Below are 22792 nucleotides of genomic sequence, written 5' to 3' on the forward strand. Positions count from 1 at the left end.
GATATAGCTCATGATAAAGCCTTGTTCTGCATATTAGTCTTATAGTCACATCGATGCGATGCGATGGTTAGCGATTCATTGCAGAGCTACTATCCTAGGCCGTTAGTCTTAGTCGTATTATTATATGGAATAAGACACCATAAATCCCTTAGGTAATAGATATAATCGAAACTGGATCTACGCGTGTAGTTCAGTCATTTATCCCTTTTTTTTAATTACATCTTTAATCTAAAGTACCTTTACCTTACAAAGAATTTTAGCGGAACTGAAAATTTGTCTGGAAAATAAAAAATACTGAACATTTGTTGGTATCGCGTAACCTAGGAAATATCAACTGAATCTAGTATAGGTAATATTTAATTGTCTCGTAGAATATCCTTAATTGCAGAGCATTGAAAATCTACGTGAAGAATAGATATAACATGGATTATGATTTATCACGAATAGATTACACGATATGTGGCATCACATATCCGGACACACTGAAAATATTACCTCCTTCTGGACAAAAACTTGAACAAAAGGTACGTTTGTTACCACTTTTTTAAGGTCGCGAAAGAATACGACGTTCTAATTTAGGTGAAGTGTACAGATGATCATCTTTATCATTAGAGTTCCAATGTAGGTATTTATAGAACATACCTACCACGTTCATAGTCGCTTCTACAGAGTCCTCCATTGAAAGCTCACTTGATAATACAGGTGAAAATAGAATAGTTCATAATTAGTTTGCAGTTGGTGATAAAAATGGAGTCTTGCAATGTTTGACCATAAAAGATGAAGAGCCTGTGGTTCAATTCAAAACATTACCGGGCAAACCAATAACGTCTGTCCAACTAGCAAGTAGTTTGGGTAAGTCAAATTCTTCAGAAGAGATCAAGAAAATCTATTTTACTTGAGTTTACTTATATCCAAATTCACGTAGTAGTTCCCACACGGGTGAAAACGCTGAAAGAATCTAGTAAAATAAATATAAAGATATGCACTATAAGCACATGACGATTACCTAATCATGATAATATACATACATAAATACGTGTTCCATATAAATAGGTATTTAACGGTTTCTTTCTTGTTTGTATACCTACATCTCTGGTCTTTTATAGTAGTACCCTGGTATTTGTATAAAACCTATGTTTTTATTGTAGGAACTCAAGCAGATAAGATATTCACAGCTTCAGGTAATGAAGTCAAAGGATATACAAGAAAAGGAAAGGTGTTCCTCAGCATCGAAACTTCTCTCACGGAAACGATCACTTCAATGCAAGTTATTTTCTTATCACATATCCAAATCTGTTAAATGCCCACGTAGATACCTTTCTGTAGGTAATAGGTATCTACTTTTTTTTAGTTCTTCGATCACAACTACTTTTCAGGTGCATTATTGGAAGTGATTTGATATTATGCAGCGGTCGAACGGTTACTTACTATAGAGATCTTCGGGAGTATCATTCGTATATTTGTGACGACAGAGTTCTCGACATAGCAGCATTTGCGGTACCTAATGTCAGAATTATTTATTTGATTGCTTATCGTAATAAAAGTCTCACCGGCTGAATTTTGCATAACTGTGATTACAGAACACAAGAATTCGACTGTTGGTTTTAATCGCTAACAAAGGAGCAATTCTCCTAGAAAATGGAAAACTTATATCTCGAACGGTAATTTCATCGGGTCCATCCCGATTAGCTGTTCCGCCTTCAACACATGCAACAGATATAGTCGCTTTCTACGGAGCTGGAGATGGGTCTATAGGCCTCATTTCTTATGAAGAGCAAGTGTCATTTATAACTAAGTGCTTACTTAAGCTTTTGATGTAGATAAATACATACCACTTATAATCCCAAGATATATTTTTTACAGATTTACACTATCAAGTAAATGCTTAGTGGAAGGAAGAGGATTGGGCTCGGTAGTATGTCTCGGCTGGTACTTCAATAATGGTAACTTCCATTTAAGTGTTGGTCGTCACGATGGCTCCATCCAGTTGTATCTCGTCGACATGGAGAATTTTGGTGAAAAACCACGTCTGAAGTACACTTATGTTTGTATTGGTTCATAGAACTTCAGCAATATTTCAATTCTATGTTCTCAGAAGATCACCTCAGTCTACCTATATATTTTCTTTTAGTTCTGCGGAGAACCTGTGACTTCGGTTACTGGCGGGTGCGTGGGTATCGATGAACCTGAATTACTCGTGGCAACTTTTTCGGGAAGAGTTTTTGCTCTAAGGTCCAGCCACTTAGTGACTGGGGCTAAGATTCCACAAGACAACTTAGCAGCAAGACGAGGAAAACTTGAGTACGTTAGTTAAAGGTTTTTTTATGACCACTTCACCTTACAGCGCTGCGCGTAGTTAGTCACTCATTTTTCACATTTCATCGATTTTCCTATTTTCGAATAGGTAAATAAGTGTATTCATTTTATATCTATCAGGGTAGAAGTTGCACGTTTAGAGAAACAAACTGCAAATGAGAGGGAAAAATATCAAAGAAACACTCGGTCTCTGCACGCTGGGTTGTCCACACCACCGCTGCTGGATATTCAATATGAGGTAAATACACAACTCCCAACTAATTAGGTACTAACTTAAATTTTTTTGATAATCATCAGGCACGGTGGAGTGATGACTTGCGCAAGACGGCTGGCAGGAGCTGGATGCGAGAAGCGGAAAATCGATCTCAGTGGCGTGCACTTGGAGAGGCCTATGTCCAGCAGTGGACTGCGATAGGCTGATGATGATGATGATTTTTTTTTGTCCCCTTATTTGGGATCTTTCCCAAAAATAATTACTGTTTAATCTTAACAGTTGTTAGGAGCAACAAGCGACGGGTGGCAAGAGGTGAGAATTACATCTGCAGTTCCGTTGGATATGCTTTTTATTTATTGTAACACGAAGCTGGAAATGCAAACGGACACAGCAGCCGTTTTGAGTATCTGTTCGTCAAAGGTAATTTATTTTGTATCTTATTTAGTACTCTGGTAATTACATTCATTCATATTTTGTATTGTTTCTTAGGATAACGGGTCCGATTTACTTGCTTCTGTAAGATGTCAAGCTGGAACGCGAAGAGTTTGGGTAAAAATGAGAGATATGCTTGATTGTTCTACGGAATCAAGATTTCAGGGAAAACGTGTCCTTATTTACGCGCTACCCGCAGGCGCACCGAGAGTAGCTCGGCTAGTTACCCTTAAATTACCAGCTCTACCTTATTATTCTGGCCATGAAGCATCGGAAAAGGATCACGAAAAGGAAAGGTAAGGAAGTCATTATGTAGATTGTAATATAAATTCTACCTACAAAATGTGATCCTGACCAAGATTCCTAAGACGACCCACTGACCAGATTTTTATCTAGAAGATCAGTGTCCAGTAGATATTGTAGATGACCCCCTAAAATTTTTGCAGAATTTGGTGTCAACTAGAAGTCTCAGGAAGCTTTTCTGTAGCTGAAATTACTTCTTGGCTTACGGAAGCTTTGCCTGGTGAACTTCCTAGGCCGGCGGCGAATGTAACATTTACCAGATCACACACTCTTCTAGAAACTGTCTTAATTTGTCAATATCAGTAAGTTAACTTTGAATAGTATCTAGGTATAGCTCAATATCTTAATCATATTTTGTGATTCATTCTTATCTGTTTCGGCTTTCGGCAGACGAGGGCTGGCAATTTTCAAATCTGACAACGTATCTACTATAGCAACAATTCGAAATATAATGTCGAACTGTTCAGTGGAGAAGAGCATTCGCGTGGAAATATCTTGCGGTAGGTACCTAAGCATGAAGAAATAATGTTTTAGACTCGATATCGGTACTATATGTATAGGCTCTAATCATTTTAATTTCACATTTACAGACATTCCAGATTATTGTTGTATAAGGGCATTTAAAAATTTGGAAAATAAATTCAAGCAAGAGTATCAAAAGAACAAAGATCTTATTTTGAAAAATGCTATCAGGTGAGTTCCATTTGGTATTTTCCCGGCAAAATTCTTCGGAGACACCACTTAACAAAGGTTGTGGTGAGGACACCTAGTTACCTACTCATTAAATTTATGAGGGAGGGGAAATGTTTAGTAGGTAGGAGTTACCATATAAATCTAAAAAGTAGAAGTGCCAAGGAGGCATATTTGTGTCCGAGCAATTTTAGCACCTGGAATGCGTGTTCAAATAAACGTCTAGCGCTCGCTGATGAACGCTATCTGAAAAAAAAATATTTTCGAATATGCTGCTGGACTCCGAGTAAATAACCCACTATAGTTCGGCCATTCAGAGAATGCGTTCCTGACACGTCGCGATTGAACTGACGACGTAACTACATTCATTGATTATTGATATAATAATGTTGTTTTAATGCTCCTCAATTGTTAAAACGGTAAACAACCAGCAAAAATATTTTTATCGTAACTGCAACGCCATTGCAAAGTTACGTCGTCAGTTCAATCGCGACGTGTCAGGAACGCATTCTCTGAATGGCCGAACTATAGTAGTGGTATTGGTTATACCGCCAAGGGTTGGTCGCCAGAGCCTATGTAATGCAGGTAGGTACCTACCTATGTAATGATTTTAACGCGACTCCAATTCGACCGTTGGACTACAAAGAACATTTACGATTACGACTACTTACGAATACCTAATAAATATATAACTAATGGCATTGTCAGATAACATTAAAATTATGTATTACAGTATGTTGGACTTGGACAGTTCAATGAATGAGGAAGGCCCTATAATGTGTCAAGAATATGCTCGAGTATGGGATTCCAGGGAGAGTATCAATGAAAACCAATTCAATGAGCTCGTAGGTAAGACCTGTAAGAAATAGGAAATTGCTCTTGTAAAAGCACTTTACATTATAGAAATATTCGCTCGGTTTTAAACGCAATAACCGCGAACCTAAACAACTATCGATTTCTGCCAGGACTTCGTCAGTTTTTGATGCTGTTCGGCACATAAAATTGTTTATGTCTTCACAGAGGCGGTTTTGCAGTGGTACTCGGATTTACGGGCATTAAGTCTACATGAGAACAACAGTAATGAAACTTCTAAATTACGAGCTGCTCTAACTGAATACCGACTGGATGATGTATACAAAATACTTTCTAGCAATTCTTCATCTTTACAAGAGTTCTAAATGTTGCATCGTGCCTTAAAATGGTCTTGTAAATTATTAAAGAAGTATATTTGTTTTGACATAAATATATTTAAGGTGTTTCATTTAACTACTGTCTTGTTTGTGTATGTATTCTTTCAAGTTCTAAATCATAATGGTAAAGGGCATGGGTATTATCGCCAATTGCCATTAGTTTTGTTATGTGGGTAGCCATTTCATTAATAGATTTTACTTGATCCGTCAAAAATTGAGATGTGACGAAATCTGCATAGTGAAAATCTTTGAGTTCCTCAGCTAGTTTAACTCCATTTTCTAAAAGCTGGAAAGAAACCCACTGACTAAGCCTTTCAATACTATAAATTGATATAAGAATAAACACCGAAAAAAATCTTACCACAGTAATTTCTTTCTCCATACAAAGTCCTTGTTTAAATGCGTCAAGAAGTGTTAGATCCTTGTTCGGGGTTGGTGGTTCCAATCCAGGTATCAAAGGTGTTCCTCCTCGCAATATCTGATAATTTATGAATTTCTGCATGTGATCTAATTCTTCTTTATACATTTTCATAAAAAATGCACCAGCACCAAACTGTGATTTCGAAGGATGAAGAAATGTCACAGCTATGTTTAGATAATCCTGCCCAGCTTGCTGCTCCGCCTTAATTTGTTTGTTCACTGATTCCTCAATTTTTGAGCTGTAGTTACTCTTGTAGTATGTGTTTTTTCTATTTAATAAAATTATAGGAAACTGTTTTCTACAAACATAAAATTCAAAAAGGAACACATTTTTTTTCGAAAACATCTGTTGAATTTCGATAGTTTATTAAACACTAGGTATTTTGGTCAGATACATTGAGGTCTGATAGTAAATAAAAATACAAGACATTGACATTTCGCCCTACTCTAGTAGGCATTTTCGCCCGGTTCAAAACGACATACAAAACGCAAACGTAACGACTTGTCCAGCTAAAGCTTAGGACGCACTGCGATTAAACGCGCGTGGTTTATGAACAGCTAAAAACGCAACAACGCGCATCAGTATGTACGCACTGCGGCTAGCGTTTTGCCTACATTTGTTTAATTTCACCTCAGATCAAATTGAATAAAAACCGAATGCGATTAAGCGCCGTACATGCGCCTCCTGGGACACAAACAAACCGCGGCAAAAATGTAACAAGTTACATTTTTTTAATCAGTCACTGAAAAAAATCAGTAATGCGTGCAGTTTTGCTGGTTCAGACCTAAACCAGGGCTTAAATGCGGGCGTTTAATCGCTGTGCGTGCTAAGCCTAACGGACGGAAGTTTTTGACATAAGTCTTGATTTTTTTATAAATTCATTCAGTAGTCAGAGGGGAGTGTCCGATTTTTTGTGACTAAAACCAACCAATGACCCTTCCAGAGCCCTTTGTATGTTTTAAAAATTTTACAAATGCTCTCATACTAGAATTGACAAAATCTCAATGATTTAGTGTCCCGATAATTAATTTGAGAGATGGATTGAGAAATGCCCATCTGCCGATTCCGATCAAATAGGTTTTCTCATAGTCCCCAAATGCCAAATGACGTTAAGCTATATGCTATTCTGATCTTATATGGGCAGATGTCCAGTGTCCAGGATATCTGCAGTGTTGTGTTGGTTCAACATAACTCTTGGATTTTTGACTGGACTGGGTTTTGGAGTATTAGTGATAAAGTGATTTTTTAAAGAGACATAGTTTTGGCTTTGAATTTAAAAGAAATCAATTAATTTAACAAACATTTATTGAAACTAATTATCACTAAAGTAGGTCCTAAAATATTATACACTATTCACACTTTTTAACTGTTGCATTATAATTAAACTTAATGTTTTTCTTACTGAAAAGGTTTTATTTACTTTTGGAAAGGATAGTAATCAAGGCCAGAATTGTATTTGAATTTATGTGTGAATCGATTTACTTGTGTTTTTCCAACTTCGATCATTTTCTGGACTTCTTCTCTGTATGCCGGTGGCAGAAGTTCTTCTTCTAAAGTGCAATTATTGTCACAAGTTTCTTCACTCTTAAAAATTCGTCGCCTTATCACATCCACGTCTCTGCTGTATTCTTCTTTCAAATCCCAGACTGCTTTGGTCGCAGTATCAATTTTGAAAACAAAATAATTGGCTTCCTTGTGAACTATACCATGAGCAGTAGTTTTGTAAGGCATAGGTCTGAAGCCCAGGTTATCTATATTCCTTATGATACCTCCTCGATCGAAAATTGCTTGAGAAATTCTTTTGAGAGTAGTTTTAAGTTCTGGTTTAGGCATCGCACGTAACATGAGAGCTAGCTCGTAGGTAGGCATGATAAATATATATTTTGGAATTCAGGAAATAAGAAGAAGCAGAGGTTATGTTGATGGAATTACAGTTTCAGGTGACATTTGACAATTTCATTTGAGTTTGACATAAGGTGATGGGTGTTGAGTCTATGTGGTCTATGCCTCTAAACAGGATAATGCTCTTTCTCAAGAAATAAAAAACTACTTGAATTGATCTTGCATATTTTATTAGACCCCTGACTCTTTATATTAATATAGCATTATCGTCTGCCTCTCCATTCAGTCTTCGGTTTCATGAAAAATATCAAGAACTCAAAACGTTTTGAGCATACTGTAAATGACGCGAACGCAAACGCAAGAATTAAAAAAAAACACACTAAGCAAATCAATCATGGCGACAGCGTGTGCTATGCTTTGGTGAATGAAATAGTAAATTGACAATATCGGAAGGAAATCTTTTCGGCTGATTCTAACCATGGGATCACATGCGAAATTTGTTTCCGATTACTGTAAAACTTGGGACAAATCCGGAAAGGAGCAATTGTAAGTTTAAAATTTCTATGTTATGAACCACGGTATAATAGTGATTTGTATTCTGCCTCTAGTCAGCCAGCCAGTTATGATGTGAATATTATCAACTCCTAGCTATATATTTAATTACATGCAATGGATTATGAATAGATCAGTAATAATACTATTGAATTCATACTGTACAAACATACACAACTTTTGTATTTTTTACTCATCCACAACATAACATTGAAAAATATGGTGTTTGGCTTATTTCTCATCACTTGATGACCTCTAATAGATGAATATATGATATTACCTCTTAGTAAACTACTTAGATCTGATACTGAAAATCAATTGAATTGTTTAAGTATCACATGATCAAGAAGGCTATGGTAATTACACACCTTTGTTAAAAACATGTCTGAAGTTGTGGTTATGGGTAACATTTATTGATTCTTGGTACATCTTCAATACAATGTATGGGTCGCTATTAAATGCAATTTAAGCAGACAGCTATATAAAAATATAAATTAATTTCAGTTAAACTCTTCACAATCAAATCACTATCGATTAAAATTATGGTACCTGTTGAATTTAGAGAAACATATCAGTTATTATGTTAAACTTGTTCTTCAGTATTTATTAATTATTACTGTCTTAGTTTAGTTGTAACAATAGTTAAATTGAAAAATGGGTCATGTTGATTAAATGTTTACTTTCAGTGTGAAACATGTGACTCAATTTATCAAAGATGACGAAAGAAGTCCACTATTTACAAAGTCAGGTAAAGTTTCTGGATTATCTCAGACAATATATGACTTATTGCTCAGCGGTCTTCGAGGGAATCTTAAGAAAGAAGCTGTTCTCTCTGCCCTTAAGGAGATATCTGTAAGTTAAAAGTTTTTACCTCTATACCTATGATGTGGTTCTGAGTTTATGTTTTAAATAATGTTATTTAAGCATCTATTTTTGTAATACATGCTCAGACAATGTAAAGTATAAAAAAATTGCTCAAATATAAGGTGAAATATTTTGCAGGTATTGCATGCAGATATCCCATCAATAATACTAGATGTAGTCAGTGTGCTTGATGCAGAGACCTGCACAGATGTGCAAAGTGAAGAGCGCACTAATTTCTGCCACATTATTAGGGAATTAGAGCCATTCATATCAGATAAACTCCTAAAAGAGAGGTTGGAAATTGACACCCTACAAGATGCTGGCACTCTGAAAAATAAACTCTTTTATACTAAGTTTATAAAAATCAAGACTAAGTTGTAGTGAGTATTCTTGGTACATTTATGTATTTTCAATTTTGCTCATAAAATATTATTACTTTCTAACATGTGATTGCATTTTCAGTTATAAACAACGTAAGTTTAATTTATTTAGAGAAGAAAGTGAAGGATATGCTAAGTTAATTGTTGAATTAAATCAGGAAATAATTGAGAAGACAGAATGGAAGAATTTATTAGAAATCATTCAGTCACTAATAGGTATGCACAAGTGTTATTAAATTGTAGCATCATCATTATCATTCAATCAAACATGTTGACCAATAACATTTTAATAATAATTTCAGGTTGTTTCAACTTGGACCCCAACAGGGCACTAGATATAATTTTAGAATCTTTTGAGTCAAGAACACATTCAGATCAATTATTTATACCACTAATAAAGAACTACATGGGTGATCCCCAAGTCATTTCTGAGGTTTTGGGCTTCAAGCTTGGAAACATGGAAGTACTTGAAAATTATAAAGAACCACCACCCCTGATGACTGTAATAGCTTTGCTTTTGCAACATCAGGTCATATCTCTTGATGACATATATCCATGGGTATGTATGCATATTTGAATATAATATTTCTAAATTTTATAAAGAAAATCAGTAATGATAATGCTACTCTCTGTATAGTTACGTCCTGATGACTCCATAATGGCCAAAGAAGCAGAAAAAGAATTGAAAACTGTACAGGACTACATTCGTAAACTAAGCATTGTGTCAACTAAGGGACCTCAACCCAATGGGCCAACTGAATATGTTGAAGCCGCAGCTGATCCTCAGGTATGTTATGCTAATTAAATAAGTTGGCCATTTATGCTAGAGAAAAGTGATGTTTATGTTTTTTTTTTACTGTATTTACTAGGAATATTGGGGTAATCAGAAGTTGGTGCTATGTGAAGCTTTGCTAAAGGTGACTGCTTGGCGTGAATTCGCGGCCCTATCCGCTCGCTTGCCGACCAACATCATGCCTCAGCGGCCTGCCGTGGCCTTATGTAACATGCTTCACGCTCTTGTTGAGCCTATATACAGATCGTAAGTATCAATTTATCACCATTTATAATAAGGTTTCTTTTTATGTAACATATTTTTTTTGTTTTGTATTGAAATATTTACACAACTCATCACAATTGTACAAATAGGTACTGAATTTCTGACTCGAGACTAAATAATTTATCCTATGCAATTCGTGAACAAACAAGGAAAATTTTGCGCCTTATGAATAGCATTAAAATTTTAACTAGCATTATTTTGTTCATTGTAATGTAAGTCAATGTAGGTCAGAATTAGATGAATTTATATTATCTCTTTATCTTTCAGTAATTGTCGAGTTGCTCCAAAAATAATAGGCAAACCTATCCCACCTCTAAAGTCAAGTCTGGCACCTCCAGCTTGCAAGACATTTGAAGACATGAAAGAGACTGTCATTCCAGCTTTGATCCTGCTAGGGCCGTCTCTTCATTATGATCCTATTTTAATGTACAAAGTAAGTAAATTACATTTTGTAGTCATGTGAACATGAGCACTGTACATATGTTGAAAAGATAAATATTATCGCCATTTTGCCCATTGTAGATAATTCGTATCCTAAGAACTGCGCGGTCTATGAAAGAGGATCCATTACATCATGAAGCGCTTACAGTTTTGGATGCCGCCATATTGCCAGCTTTGACTTTGATGGATGGTAACTGTTGTATGGCTGAAGAAGTCTATACCTTGTTGAAGTTATACCCGTATCAGTGCAGGTAAGCTGATTAAAGTGCGGATTCTCAATGATGTTTATTAAAAGAGTTATTAACTCCTTATATTTTAATTTTAAAAGGTATTGCCTATACTCTCGCTGGAAAAACGAAGCTGCCGAAAGAATACCCTCTCTGATGCGTGTGCGGGGTAACTCCTTGCAGAGAATTAAGCACATAATGAAACGTGTTTCCAAAGAAAATATAAAACCTCAGGGTCGTCTGATTGGAAAACTGTCGCATGCTGCTCCTACTTTAATTTTTGACTATATGCTGCTACAGGTAAACAACAGTTTCATTTTGTACTTTTGCATTCCATTAAGTTGAAATTTGAGCATCATAAGCTCTCATCAGTTCAGTCAGTATTTTTTTTCTCCCACTTTAAAGGGGCAAAGTTATTTGACACAAGCTGTAGTTAACAGCATGGATGTAGTGACGAAACAGTACCCATATTTTTTCCCATTTCCGTGTATCAGATCCAAACATACGACAACCTGATCGGTCCGGTGGTGGAGTCGCTGAAGTACCTGACGTCGCTGTCGCTGGACGTGCTGGGCTACTGCGTGCTGGAGGCGCTGTGCGGCGGGCGCGCGGGCGGCGGCGCGGCGCACCCCGCGTGGCTGCAGGCGCTCGCCGCCTTCGCCGGCGCCGCCTTCAAGAAGCACAACATCGAGCTCACGGCCTTGCTGCAGTTCGTTGCTAACAGGCTTAAGGCGCAGCAGAGGTTTGTATTCTTGCTGGATTTTATTTGGCTACAAATATAATTAAAGCTTCTCGAAGAAAAAAATGATGTACATGAAATATCCTGGAAAAGCGCGTAGCCACCACAAGATTCTATGATCAAATCAAGTTCTCCAATTCTAGGAATATTGTAAGATACAAAACATTTGTTAGTTTACGAGATCAGAATTGCATGTATATGAATTGTTTCAGTCAAGACCTGCTGATCCTCAAAGAAATTGTACAGAAGATGGCCGGTATAGAGGCCGCTGAAGAAATGACACCTGAACAGTTAGAGGCAATGGCTGGAGGCGAACTCTTGAAAGGGGAGGTAATTAATTTAACAACAGTATCAAAATAATGCACCTCGGTAAAGAACGAAAATATAATTACATACACATTTTTTGACAGGCTGGATACTTTTCTCAAGTGAGGAACACGAAACGATCGTCAGCCAGATTAAAAGAAGCTATCGTCGGAAATAATTTGGACATTTCGTTGTGTATACTAGCTGCACAACAGCGTCATTGTTGTGTTTGGAAAGGTTTGTTCTAACACCTTGAGATTATGTTTGATTATGAATTGAATTGAGGTCTAAATACTGTACTTTCTTTTAACAGAATATGACGAAGACCTTTCCTCAAGTGGTGAGCCACCAGGGTCACAGCTAAAAGTTGTCGGCAGATTAGCCGATCAATGTCAAGATGCTTTAGTACAACTTGGTACCTTCTTGGCATCATCTCATGCCCCTGACGAATATGCCGCGAGATTACCGCCTTTGCAGGTACAACCTTTTTTGCAAAAGCTTTTTTGTTACTTTTCATTTTGTGGCATTTGAATACTGTGTAATTTTATGATTCAAAATCTATTAACAATAACATTATTGTTCAGGAATTACTTCGAGATTATCATGTGGATGCAGATGTAGCATTTTTCCTGCACCGTCCTGTATTGGCTCAGAAAATTGCCGCCAGAGTTGAAGCTCTACGAAAACAATCAGATAGCAAGACAGAGTCTTTAGAGAAAAGTATTGAAAGATACACTCAGGCTGCACAGGAGGCATTAGAACCTATTGTTCTGTCCGTAACTCCTATATTACCCAATAAGGTTTGGGAGGATATTTCTCCTGAGTTTTATGTAACTTTTTGGTGAGTGACACAACTAGTCAGATAAAATGCACGAGATACAAGGAATCAGGATCGATAAGCCTAAAATATGAAATCATTTTGTAGGTCGCTGTCAATGTATGACCTTCGGGTTCCGGAGGAAAGTTACGATAGAGAAATCGGTCGCCTCAAAATTGCGGCGGCCAACGCAACAAAGGACTCCTCGCAAGGCACAAAAGGGAAGAAGGAACAGGAGCGATTCAACGCGCTTATTGACAAACTCCAGGTGCGGTTCTAATTCATTCGCTTTCACTTTGTATTTCTATTTGTTTGTTATGGTTTAACCATAAATTGAAAGAGACGTCAGCAATAGTCTACTTCTTGTCGACCTTTTTGTTCACGGAATGTCGTTTGAATCGCTGTTCAGAAACAAATTCTGGGTATCAGTGTGTTGCGAGAGGAGCCTATGGGTGCTACGTATACTTGTGCTCGGAATTTACTTTCGGAAAGACATCAAGTTTTACGAGAAATTATGTCAATGATGGAAAGAGTCAATAAAGAAAGTATCTTTAGTGAGTTGATACTACATTAGTATAGTGAGGAATGTTCGTTGCGCGTCAGGAGGAGCGGCGGCGGCAGCAGGAGCACGTGCGGCGCGTGGTGGCGCGGCTGGCGCGGGAGTGCGGCGGCTGGTTCCCCGCGCGCGCCGCCAAGTCCGCCAAGAACGAGACCGTCACGCGCCTCATGCAGCTGTGCCTGTTCCCGCGCTGCGTCTTCACGGCCGCCGACGCGCTCTACTGCGCCGAGTTCGTGCACACCGTGCACTCGCTGCGGACGCCCAACTTCTCCACGCTCCTGTGCTACGATAGAGTGAGTGTACTTCGCGACAATCTTTTTCACGTCACAGAGGATTGCGCGAGTGGCTGAAACGAAACCAAGTCAAAGGTCAAAGAAATTTACCTACGGAACGATATCGACTTTTACGTCAGAAAAAAGACATCATAAACAAATATGTTGGAAATAAATTGACGATCTTTGTATGTCTGTGCACTTTCATATATCAACTTTACGTTTTATATGTATGGTCACTTTTGGCTAATATTGAACATTTGAGATTTAAGTTTTAAATAATTCTAATACGATCTTTGCATAAGAAGAAACCAACCAACAAGGGAACAAAGAAACTATATATTATATTGAGTTTAATATGTTGCAGCTATTTTGCGACATCACATACTCGGTGATGTCATGCACGGAAGGGGAGGCGGCACGGTACGGCACGTTCCTGTGCAAGGTATAATAATATTAATACATATAACCCTATACCCAGTCCATTAGCATCCCATCACAATAGCCCAGTAATTTTATTCCATAGCAAGCAATAGTTTAGCGCAGAACAGGGGATTGTCCTGGGGTACATTTCTATAGTGTATACGGGTATAATCGTCGGTTTTTGTGTCACCATTGCACTAAAACATGTCTCAAAAGGGCTTCAGCGTGTTGGCTTCGGTCCCACGTACGCCTTCCAAAAATCTGGTACTCTCTGGTCCCATGTTCTGGTCGAGACATACAAAAATACATATAAATATTTAAAAATGTTCTTATATGTTCAATAAATTAATATGAAGTATTTATAATATAATGTGGTACATATATAACAAGGTGCTAGGCACGGCGATGCGCTGGCACGGCGACAAGGAGGCGTTCCACCGCGAGTGTGCACACTACCCCGGCTTCGTCACCAAGTACCGCGTCTCCAACCAGTTCACTGAGGCGAATGATCATGTTGGATACGAGAATTATAGGTATGACGGTTTTTTTGAAAATTACATATAAATAATTGTATGGTTTGATAGATTTTTGAGACTTTTTTCACAGTTAAATGAGACAACACAAGTTTAAGATATCTAGGTTTCTTTTTACGTATGTATGTATTAAAAAACTACTAGAGAAGACAATCATTTAAACTTGTATAAACATATCACAACTTTTAATTTTGCAGCTGGTTGGCGACCCACCAAATATTTAACTATGCAAAATAAAAAATTACAGGTTTAGGAAGTCAGGTAGGCAATCGCTCCTTGTAAAACAGTACACAGCAGCACCCGGGTAGACTGTGTGGCAACCCTAACAAAGTTGGGAAAACTAGGCAGATGATAATAATGTCGAAACAAAAAATGTCAGTTTGTAATTTCTTCACTTCTCGGGAAGTCATGATGTGTCATAATTGATTTTCAGACACGTGTGCCACAAGTGGCATTACAAGATCACTAAAGCCATGGTTGTATGTCTGGACTCGGGTGATTACGTGCAGATACGAAACGCACTCATCGTGCTCATAAGAGTCTTACCGCATTTCCCCGTGCTGGCCAAACTGGCTCAAATCATCGAACGAAAAATCGACAAAGTGAGTAATAACATAGAATATTAATTTGTATATAACTTCCCTATGTGTGAATAAATAATATTGTATTTTATATTTACTTTCAGGTTAAAGAAGAGGAGAAGACGCAGCGGCAAGATCTTTATGTGCTTGCAACGGGTTACAGTGGCCAGTTGCGCCAAAAAGGACCTAATATGATGCGGGAAAGTGATTTTCATCAGGTAAGAATCACTTATGTTTGGTTGAAAAGTTTCGCAGCGAATTGATCACAGCTATGTCTTTGTCTGACCAACGCCATTCAGTCACGTCTAGCTTAAATTTTCTGATATTGTTACAAGTCGAGCGGTATTGATTTATTAACTTTAAGGTTCAACAGATCAACCTTTTTCTTTATATTATCAAACCCCATAAGAAGGCCCGATAAATAATCTGTAACGTTAGAGAAGCAATCGTTACAATTCCGTTTAGCAAGAAGCCGTTATGTGTGCTTAGGTATTTTGTTACTTTAACTGAGTTGGACTTTTGTTGTTGATATAGTCAGCAACAAAAGTATGTATAGTACTTATGGAAGTAGTCATCTGTTACGTTAGAGTAGCAATAGTTGTTACAGTTCTATACCAAGAAGGCATTATGTATGTGTAGGTATTTAGTTACTTTAACTGAGTTGGACTTTGTTGCTGATTATACATAAGTGTGCATCTTGTCCCCGCAACCCTTCTTTGTGGTGGTCGCGTTGTGAATTAGGCAGGCAGTATATAATACAGAGCTAAGTGCGTGGTGCTGCAGGTGGGCGACAAGCACAAGCTGCCGGGCGCCGCGGCGCCGCCCGCCGCCGCCAAGGACGAGCCCGTCGCCGCCAAGCCCGACCAGGACACTGCCGCCTCTCCGCCGCAGCCACTCGGTAACTTATCTATATCATTAGTTGTTGTAAAAATACAGTCTTATGTTACTCGGGGATAGTCGAGCGACCCAAACAAAAGTGAAAGATTTTTTCCGTAGTTTCGGAGCCTATTCGTGTAAAACAATCAAATCTTTCCTCTTTATAATATTATTAATATTCGCTATCTGAAGCTCGTTAACGTATCATAAATGGAAAGTGACATTGGTGGGACTTGTTAATTTAAGAGTTTTTCTAAAATGGAATAGGATAATGTTTATATCGAAATTTATCATTAAATATTCAACAAAATTATGTTTTGTACCTTAGATGCTGAAAAAAAAGAGTCTAGGTCCAGTGACAGACGTCGAGAAGACCCTGAGCGGGAAAAGGAGTCAAAACGGGAGTCACGATCGTATGTATTGTTCTACTGTTAATTACGATTTCGAAAACAGTTAATTAAATTAAATAAATTCAATTAAAAAAACTAACGCATCATTTAATATTCTAGATCTCTTAAGGAAAGGGGCAAAGAAGAAATCAGAAGCAAAGATAGATCTCCCCGGGAACGCTCTCATAGGGTAAGTTAATAACTGAGCTTTATTGTCTCACTGTAGGACGCAAGCTGTAGTGGATACGGTAAAATAATTAAACATTTTTTTTTTTTATTAATAAGAATACAATTTATTCAGGAGGAACGTTATCTGGAAACAATATCACCGCCACATGATCATCGCAGTGCTCCTGATGATATAGAACGAGGTAAACAAATAAATAAATTCAAGCGCCTTACGTGACGATCACTTTGTATGAAATAAATAAATGAACTGATCTTTTTTCAGATGTGAAACGTCGTAAAGTAGAGAACAGCGGCAATGGCAAGGTGAGTATTGTTGTAATAAACCGACCTTGCATCGCGCTCGCACCGGACTGAGGATTGGGCTGGACCGACCACGATGTGCCGCACGATCTACTAAAATCAAAAATAAAATCAGTGTTCATCAAGATCATCGGGACTATGTGAAATCCAGTGCAATATAGACTATAGACTTTTAAAGTGCCTATAAAATAATAATAATACATAAAAATCAATAAAACTAAACAAATAAAAATATAACCTGTGAAAAATTTACTTCGAATATAGTCATCTAAAATTTGAATCGCTGCATGAATAAGAAGAGGATTTTAGCGTCGTGTGAACTATAGAAGACTGAATATTTTTTGCAACTAAACAAGGAGTCTGCAATATAATAGAAGCAATACTTATCACTTATGGAATGCAAATTGCTAAGTTAACGGATTTACAATCAAAGTAATATAGTAACGACCTTACCTTCGTCTAAGAAACTGGCGATCCTGCCAAGAAGAGGACCATTAATATCTATGAAAATTACGCGAGGAACAAAGGAGGGGAGTGCAAGATCCAAATCTTATAATTCATCAAGTGGAAGATAAAATTATAATAATAAAAATCTCAGTAAAAGTTCAAGATTTAGTGCTCTAAAATACAAATTAACATGCAAGATACAAATTAAAACCGAAGGAAAAAACATCGTGTGTATCGTAAGTCCACTCAGCCCAGTCCGATGAAATACGGTAAGGAATTATGTTCTAGAATTTCAGTCTAAAGGTCCTGTGAATAAAGAATGTAATTTGAAACTGATAAAATTCTATAAAGAATGTTAAACAAAAATATCTCAAAACAAGGAAACTCTTGACGATATGCTGGTAGTTACCAAACAAGAAATTTGAACATGGAAGGAACAAGTAAAGAAATCATCGTAAACACAAAAAAATTTAAGGACTGTACTTCACCTTCCCAAGTACAAGTTGAAACCAAGAAAACAGTTCAATGGATAACATCTAATGAATGGATCATGATTACGCAGAACAATGAAGAATCTCACCAATTGAAAGATTTGAAGCAAAGAACTCTTAGTAGTTATAAACTCCTGTTGCTGCCAAACTGGACATAAATAAATAAAACGGAACGTGTTGAAAAGGATTAAGATCACGCTGGAGTTGCAGTGAAAGAGAGTGGAAGATTTCTTTATTCATAGTCCCTTTTGACTGACAATATTATTTTAGAAATAACTAATTATAATAAAGCTTTGTAAAGTAAATCGAAGTGCAGATTGTATTTTAGTACTCATTTTTGTCTACTGTGTCAAAAGTTATAGTTCGGCCATTCAGAGAATGCGTTCCTGACACGTCGCGATTGAACTGACGACGTAATAACATTCATTGATTATTGATATAATAATGTTGTTTTAATGCTCCTCAATTGTTAAAACGGTAAACAACCAGCAAAAATATTTTTATCGTAACTGCAACGCCATTGCAAAGTTACGTCGTCAGTTCAATCGCGACGTGTCAGGAACGCATTCTCTGAATGGCCGAACTATAATATTAATTTTCTGCAAAAGCAGGGTAGCAAAGAGATAGAAGAACGTTCTCCAGAGAAGGAAAAACGAAAGGCCAAATTAAGGGGTGATGAACGCAAAGAACGTAAGATGAATCGCAAAAGGGTAAGTAACGCAAAAACTAATAAAAATATACCTTTTCTAATTATTAAACTTTGATCACATACACTCACCGACTATTACTTAATTTTTGTGCTGCTTGCAGATGAATCAAGTACCTATTTTTTATTGTTTTAGTCCACACTGCTATGAATGCCAATATATCTTTGGAGACTTAATATTCTGCTAGCTTCTACTATGATTTTGATTATCTGACTTGAAATGTAAACTAGAAGTCATTCAGAATTTATCAGAGGAGCTATTACTAATGTTAATTTTGGGAAGTGGGTGAAAGTTTGTAATATTCTAGTTCGGTTCATTTATTTATATTCCGTCGGCGGTTTCAGCCGCTTATTGAGGTAACTTCTTCTCGCAGCAAAACTAGCCTATATGTTATTCTGATGTATGTATAAGGCTCAATACACACAAACGTATAAGATAAAAACTAGATACGACCCAAATATTAGCACGCATTCATAAGAATGATCGTATGTTTATGTACCTCTAAAAAGTTTTACGAAACGGTTCTACTTACTTACATATCAGATAAAAATGGTTTAAAAGATATGATATTATCTTGCAGGATAGAGCAGAGGAATCCGTGATTTTGGAGCAAAAAAGGCGGCGTGATGAACAGAAAGGTATGTTGCTTTATAGACTTTTTTCATATTTAACACAGCATTTTATGGGCAATATCTATCGATAGCTTAGTCAATAATGTCGTGATAAAACCAGATACTAATAAACTGATGTTATTTTAGCAGTCATCAAAATGGGAAGCCATCAAAATGGTTCTCAAGAAGATCATCACTATGAGAAATACCACAAAAGGGTAAGACGTGTTTGTGTTGTGCATGGCAAATTTAATCTTTTTTACGATTATTAATTGCTAGCTCCCGCCCGCGGCTTCGCCCACGTAGAGTTCGATCAACGGCGGATCCAGGGGGTAGGTCACAAGGTCATGACCCCCCCCTGGGCCAGGTTCAGGACCTAAGAGGACCAATAATTGAAATGGTTAAACACGATGTTTTCAGTTTTAGTTATAAGTATAAGATAATTTTTATTCCGAGTGAATAGGTAGATACCTACATAGTTACAGGTAGAGTAGTTTTGCTGAAGAATTCGTGCTCGCAACGCTCGCTCTCTATTCTTTATTTACTCTTTATCCGTACCCAAAAGGAGGAAACGGGACCCTGTTACTAAGAATCCGCTGTCCGGGTTGTCTACATTACATGCTGTATCTCATGCAGGGCCGTCTTAACCTATGGTGCAGGGTGTGCGAATAACCCGGGCGCCTCAGTCTCAGGGGCGCCGCGGGACGCCCCACCACCAGGAAATTTCGAAGAAATTACACCCGTTTGATAAGGAAGTTCCACATTGTATCATGATACTGACAAAAAAGTCGCCTTCGATTTGTTGGATCGATCATTTTGATTATTTTTAACTTTTAACATCCTCCAACTAAGTGAAAAAATTCTAGCTCGCTACGCTCGCGAGTAAATGACTATGTCTGTACTGTATTTCTGATTATTTATTATTTTTAATGACGCACCGAATCAACCAACATAAATGGCACTCGCTCTAATCACGGTTCCTTTTTATTTGTACGTAATTCCCAGTCTGATTTGTGAGTCTTCAAACAAATAATTTAAAAAAGTTAAAAAAATAATTTAAAAGAGCGCTCGCTGCGGTCGCGGCTACTTGTTGCTTTACAATGTATTTAATCAGGTGCTTTTGTGTCGTAGGCTCAAAAAATTTCGCGCTCGCTTCGCTCGCGCAATATCATATATACCTTGCCATGATAACTTCATAAGTCAAATATAACAAAAAAAAATATTAATGGAGTCCTCAAAAACAAAACAGTTTGCGCTTCCGACTGCTTGTTACTTTACAGCGCTTTTTAAAACTTATGAACTTTTTGTGTCCCAAAATTAAAAAATTTGCGCGCTCGCTTCGCTCGCGCTAATTTTTACAATAACGTAGTCCTGTCTCGACTTTCATAACTTAAATCTGGCCAACAGTTTGAGCCTACAATGATTCGGAAACATTTTTATAAGTCCTTTACCTACCAAAAAAGTGACTTTCGTTCGAACGTTCTTATTTATATTCCTTTCAATAGATACATAGGTGGCGCTTGGGTGATGATTGCACCGAGGCGCTACATGAGCTAGAGACGGCCCTGATCTCATGAACCCTTACCAATAGTAAGACAATTGAAGTTTTCACAGAAAATGTTTTACTGTTGCTGCAATAAAAAAAACGTACGCGCCCTTTTCTACGTACACAATACTTTGCAAATGTTTAGTCTTCAACCTGAAAAAATTCTCGCGCTTGCTATGATCGCACTTTCTTGTATTTGTGCTGTCTATTTGTTATACAGCAAGAAAGCGTTTTCATCTACTTTTAGTCCTCGAACTGAAAAAAAAATTTTCGCGCTCGCTTTGCTCGCGCTTTTTTCAATTTCACGTCTGTGATTCTATCCAAGAAATCGCGTTCGCTCAGCTCGAACCATTTTCTACATAAAAACACTTTTTTAACCTTAGTCCTCGACCTGAACAAAAATTTTCGCGCTCGCTTCGCTCGCGCTTTTTTGTTTAGCACGTGTGTGTACTATAAATACGAGAAATTGCGCTCATTCTGCTCGGGCCATTTTCTACATGAAAACACTTTTCTTCACATTCGTAAAAATTTCGAGCTCGCTACGATCGCGCTTATTGTATTTATACTACTACTTTTAATATTAACAGATCTATACGCTACAATATAATATTTTTTGTGACTTGACCACGACTGTGTGACCCCCCCCTGGTGCCGAAGCTGGATCCGCCCTTGAGTTCGATTATATCGCGTTTCCAAGAGAATTCTTCAAAAGTCCGGGATAAAAACTATCCTTTGTTCTTCTCAAGGTCAACTCTATCTCTGTACCAAATTTCATTAAAATCAGTTCAGTCTTTTAGACGTGAAAGCGTAACAGACAGACAGGCAGAGTTATTTTCACATTTATAATATTAGTAGGGATTAATGTAACAACACTACTAATCAAAATCAAAATTCAAAACAACTTTTCCACTTTCTTTCTAACTTTTATTTTCATTAGTTTCACCACAATACCGCAACAGCTCATCAGGAGAAGGCACTAGTGCTAAGTTTCAGGCAGGTGGGCTTGTCCTCAGTGCCCACTACAGTAAATCCATTACTATATCTGTCAATGTCATCTGTCCGTAAAGTCTGTATCATCAGTGCAAACACTTATCCATTTTGGAGCTACGATAGAACAGACAGATGCAGTGAGCTACACACATGTGATAACATTTAGTTATCAACCCACTTCCAATATAGGGGGGGTTCTATGTTTGATTTGATCGTTTTGGTCCTGCCCACCGTATGTATTTGACCTGGGAGAAGGTACCTGACCCACCTGCATTATGGCATCTTCGTTCATCCTTCCTTGTTCCGCGGTCAGTACAGACATGTGTAAATATAGACCCAATAGCGTGCGAGTGAGAAGTAAATAGATCAGGCGATTCTCTAATCCCATTCTTCATCTGCACGGGTAGTATCTGGATATAAATAATTGTGTATTCTGTATCCACAGGAGAAATCACCCTTCCGAGATCGTTCACACGAAGAACCAAGAGATAATAAACAATATCCTTTTTAATAGTTTTAAAACACTTTTTGCTACAAATTTCGGTACCTACTTAAGGTAAGTTTTGAAACCTAACTGCCGACTACACATGCAGCAACTTCATGTATATTTAGTTGGCTGTAGAATTAACAAAAACTGATTTATGTTCCTTGAGGTAACAACAGTAACTTTATTTTAAAATGAAGTTCATAATGTGCATATAGGTAACTGTATTCAAATCTAATTATCAACACTAACTTCCGCCAGCGATATCACTATTACCCTTTGTGATATATATATATATTTTTTAATCGTAAATTATTTTTTCTATCATTTTTGTCGTATTCTTTTCCCTTTCCAAAGGGCTTCATCCTTTTTTTTTATTATAATATTCTACATTATTACATAAATTGGATTGCCTTAACACATGTTTACTAGACGATCGAATGAATCAAAAATAAGAAGATAAATACCGACGCAAACAAAAGGATTGAAGATGAGAATAAAATTGTGGTACGATTTCATTAAGAATAAAATATTAAACAACTCTTTAGTTTTATTTAGACACAACAAACTGTACATTATTATTTAAGCAAGGATCAACGCATT

At 37.2% G+C, this 22792-nt stretch overlaps 4 protein-coding genes across 15 annotated transcripts; 2 read left to right on the plus strand and 2 right to left on the minus strand.

Annotated features, from left to right (window-relative positions):
- Positions 1-342: 342 nt before the first annotated feature.
- On the plus strand, positions 343-5202 carry LOC124632645 (Bardet-Biedl syndrome 7 protein homolog). 5 transcript variants are annotated; one of them, XM_047167544.1, is made up of 15 exons: positions 343-524; positions 729-852; positions 1149-1263; positions 1377-1506; positions 1581-1774; positions 1864-2044; positions 2132-2301; positions 2437-2554; positions 2810-2950; positions 3020-3258; positions 3409-3567; positions 3656-3765; positions 3856-3958; positions 4689-4804; positions 4976-5202. In XM_047167544.1, exons 1-15 carry the CDS (start codon positions 423-425, stop codon positions 5131-5133), a joined length of 2160 nt encoding a protein of 719 aa, XP_047023500.1. In that variant the 5' UTR covers positions 343-422; the 3' UTR covers positions 5134-5202. The 5 variants fall into 5 exon arrangements, with proteins under 5 accessions (XP_047023500.1, XP_047023503.1, XP_047023501.1 ...); XM_047167547.1 differs by having other exon boundaries at positions 2810-2842; XM_047167545.1 differs by having other exon boundaries at positions 1377-1497.
- LOC124632647 (ferritin heavy chain-like) lies at positions 5183-6701 on the minus strand. Its single transcript, XM_047167551.1, has 2 exons — positions 5507-6701; positions 5183-5431 (listed from the first exon to the last, which is right to left on the minus strand). Exons 1-2 carry the CDS (start codon positions 5909-5911, stop codon positions 5222-5224), a joined length of 615 nt encoding a protein of 204 aa, XP_047023507.1. The 5' UTR covers positions 5912-6701; the 3' UTR covers positions 5183-5221.
- A 152-nt stretch (positions 6702-6853) lies between these two features.
- LOC124632649 (probable 28S ribosomal protein S6, mitochondrial) lies at positions 6854-7534 on the minus strand. Its single transcript, XM_047167553.1, has one exon. It carries the CDS (start codon positions 7433-7435, stop codon positions 6983-6985), a length of 453 nt encoding a protein of 150 aa, XP_047023509.1. The 5' UTR covers positions 7436-7534; the 3' UTR covers positions 6854-6982.
- A 176-nt stretch (positions 7535-7710) lies between these two features.
- Positions 7711-22730, plus strand: LOC124632643 (THO complex subunit 2). Of its 8 annotated transcripts, none has more exons than XR_006984652.1 (31): positions 7711-7954; positions 8647-8812; positions 8963-9204; positions 9287-9420; positions 9507-9763; positions 9842-9991; positions 10074-10243; positions 10529-10694; positions 10784-10953; positions 11031-11229; positions 11424-11671; positions 11881-11998; positions 12079-12211; positions 12288-12451; positions 12559-12815; positions 12900-13059; positions 13395-13643; positions 13990-14067; positions 14436-14578; positions 15012-15180; positions 15264-15377; positions 15928-16057; positions 16364-16448; positions 16545-16614; positions 16726-16795; positions 16876-18209; positions 18439-18561; positions 19139-19196; positions 19317-19387; positions 22151-22203; positions 22619-22730. XR_006984652.1 is itself a non-coding variant. In XM_047167541.1 (31 exons), the coding sequence occupies exons 1-31, from the start codon at positions 7887-7889 to the stop codon at positions 22650-22652; spliced, it is 4266 nt and encodes a 1421-aa protein (XP_047023497.1). In that variant the 5' UTR covers positions 7721-7886; the 3' UTR covers positions 22653-22730. The 8 variants fall into 8 exon arrangements, 6 of the variants coding, with proteins under 6 accessions (XP_047023497.1, XP_047023496.1, XP_047023494.1 ...); XR_006984653.1 differs by having other exon boundaries at positions 15943-16057; XM_047167541.1 differs by having other exon boundaries at positions 7721-7954; positions 16876-16916; positions 18460-18561; positions 19320-19387.
- The last annotated feature ends 62 nt before the right edge of the window (positions 22731-22792 follow it).

Source organism: Helicoverpa zea, chromosome 8 (assembly GCF_022581195.2).
Source record: "Helicoverpa zea isolate HzStark_Cry1AcR chromosome 8, ilHelZeax1.1, whole genome shotgun sequence".
NCBI lineage: Eukaryota > Metazoa > Arthropoda > Insecta > Lepidoptera > Noctuidae > Helicoverpa > Helicoverpa zea.

Excerpts from the sequence above, each read along its gene's own strand:
- LOC124632645 (XM_047167544.1), top strand. The coding sequence starts at position 423 with ATGGATTATGATTTATCACGAATAGATTACACGATATGTGGCATCACA. Across the intron at positions 525-728 it reads GACAAAAACTTGAACAAAAG|TTTGCAGTTGGTGATAAAAA; the intron begins GTACGTTTGTTA and ends GTTCATAATTAG. Across the intron at positions 1,775-1,863 it reads GGCCTCATTTCTTATGAAGA|ATTTACACTATCAAGTAAAT; the intron begins GCAAGTGTCATT and ends TATTTTTTACAG.
- LOC124632647 (XM_047167551.1), bottom strand. The coding sequence starts at position 5,911 with ATGTTTTCGAAAAAAAATGTGTTCCTTTTTGAATTTTATGTTTGTAGA. Across the intron at positions 5,432-5,506 it reads TGGAGAAAGAAATTACTGTG|CTTTTAGAAAATGGAGTTAA; the intron begins GTAAGATTTTTT and ends GTTTCTTTCCAG.
- LOC124632649 (XM_047167553.1), bottom strand. The coding sequence starts at position 7,435 with ATGCCTACCTACGAGCTAGCTCTCATGTTACGTGCGATGCCTAAACCA.
- LOC124632643 (XM_047167538.1), top strand. The coding sequence starts at position 7,887 with ATGGGATCACATGCGAAATTTGTTTCCGATTACTGTAAAACTTGGGAC. Across the intron at positions 9,764-9,841 it reads TTGATGACATATATCCATGG|TTACGTCCTGATGACTCCAT; the intron begins GTATGTATGCAT and ends CTCTCTGTATAG. Across the intron at positions 9,992-10,073 it reads AAGCCGCAGCTGATCCTCAG|GAATATTGGGGTAATCAGAA; the intron begins GTATGTTATGCT and ends TGTATTTACTAG.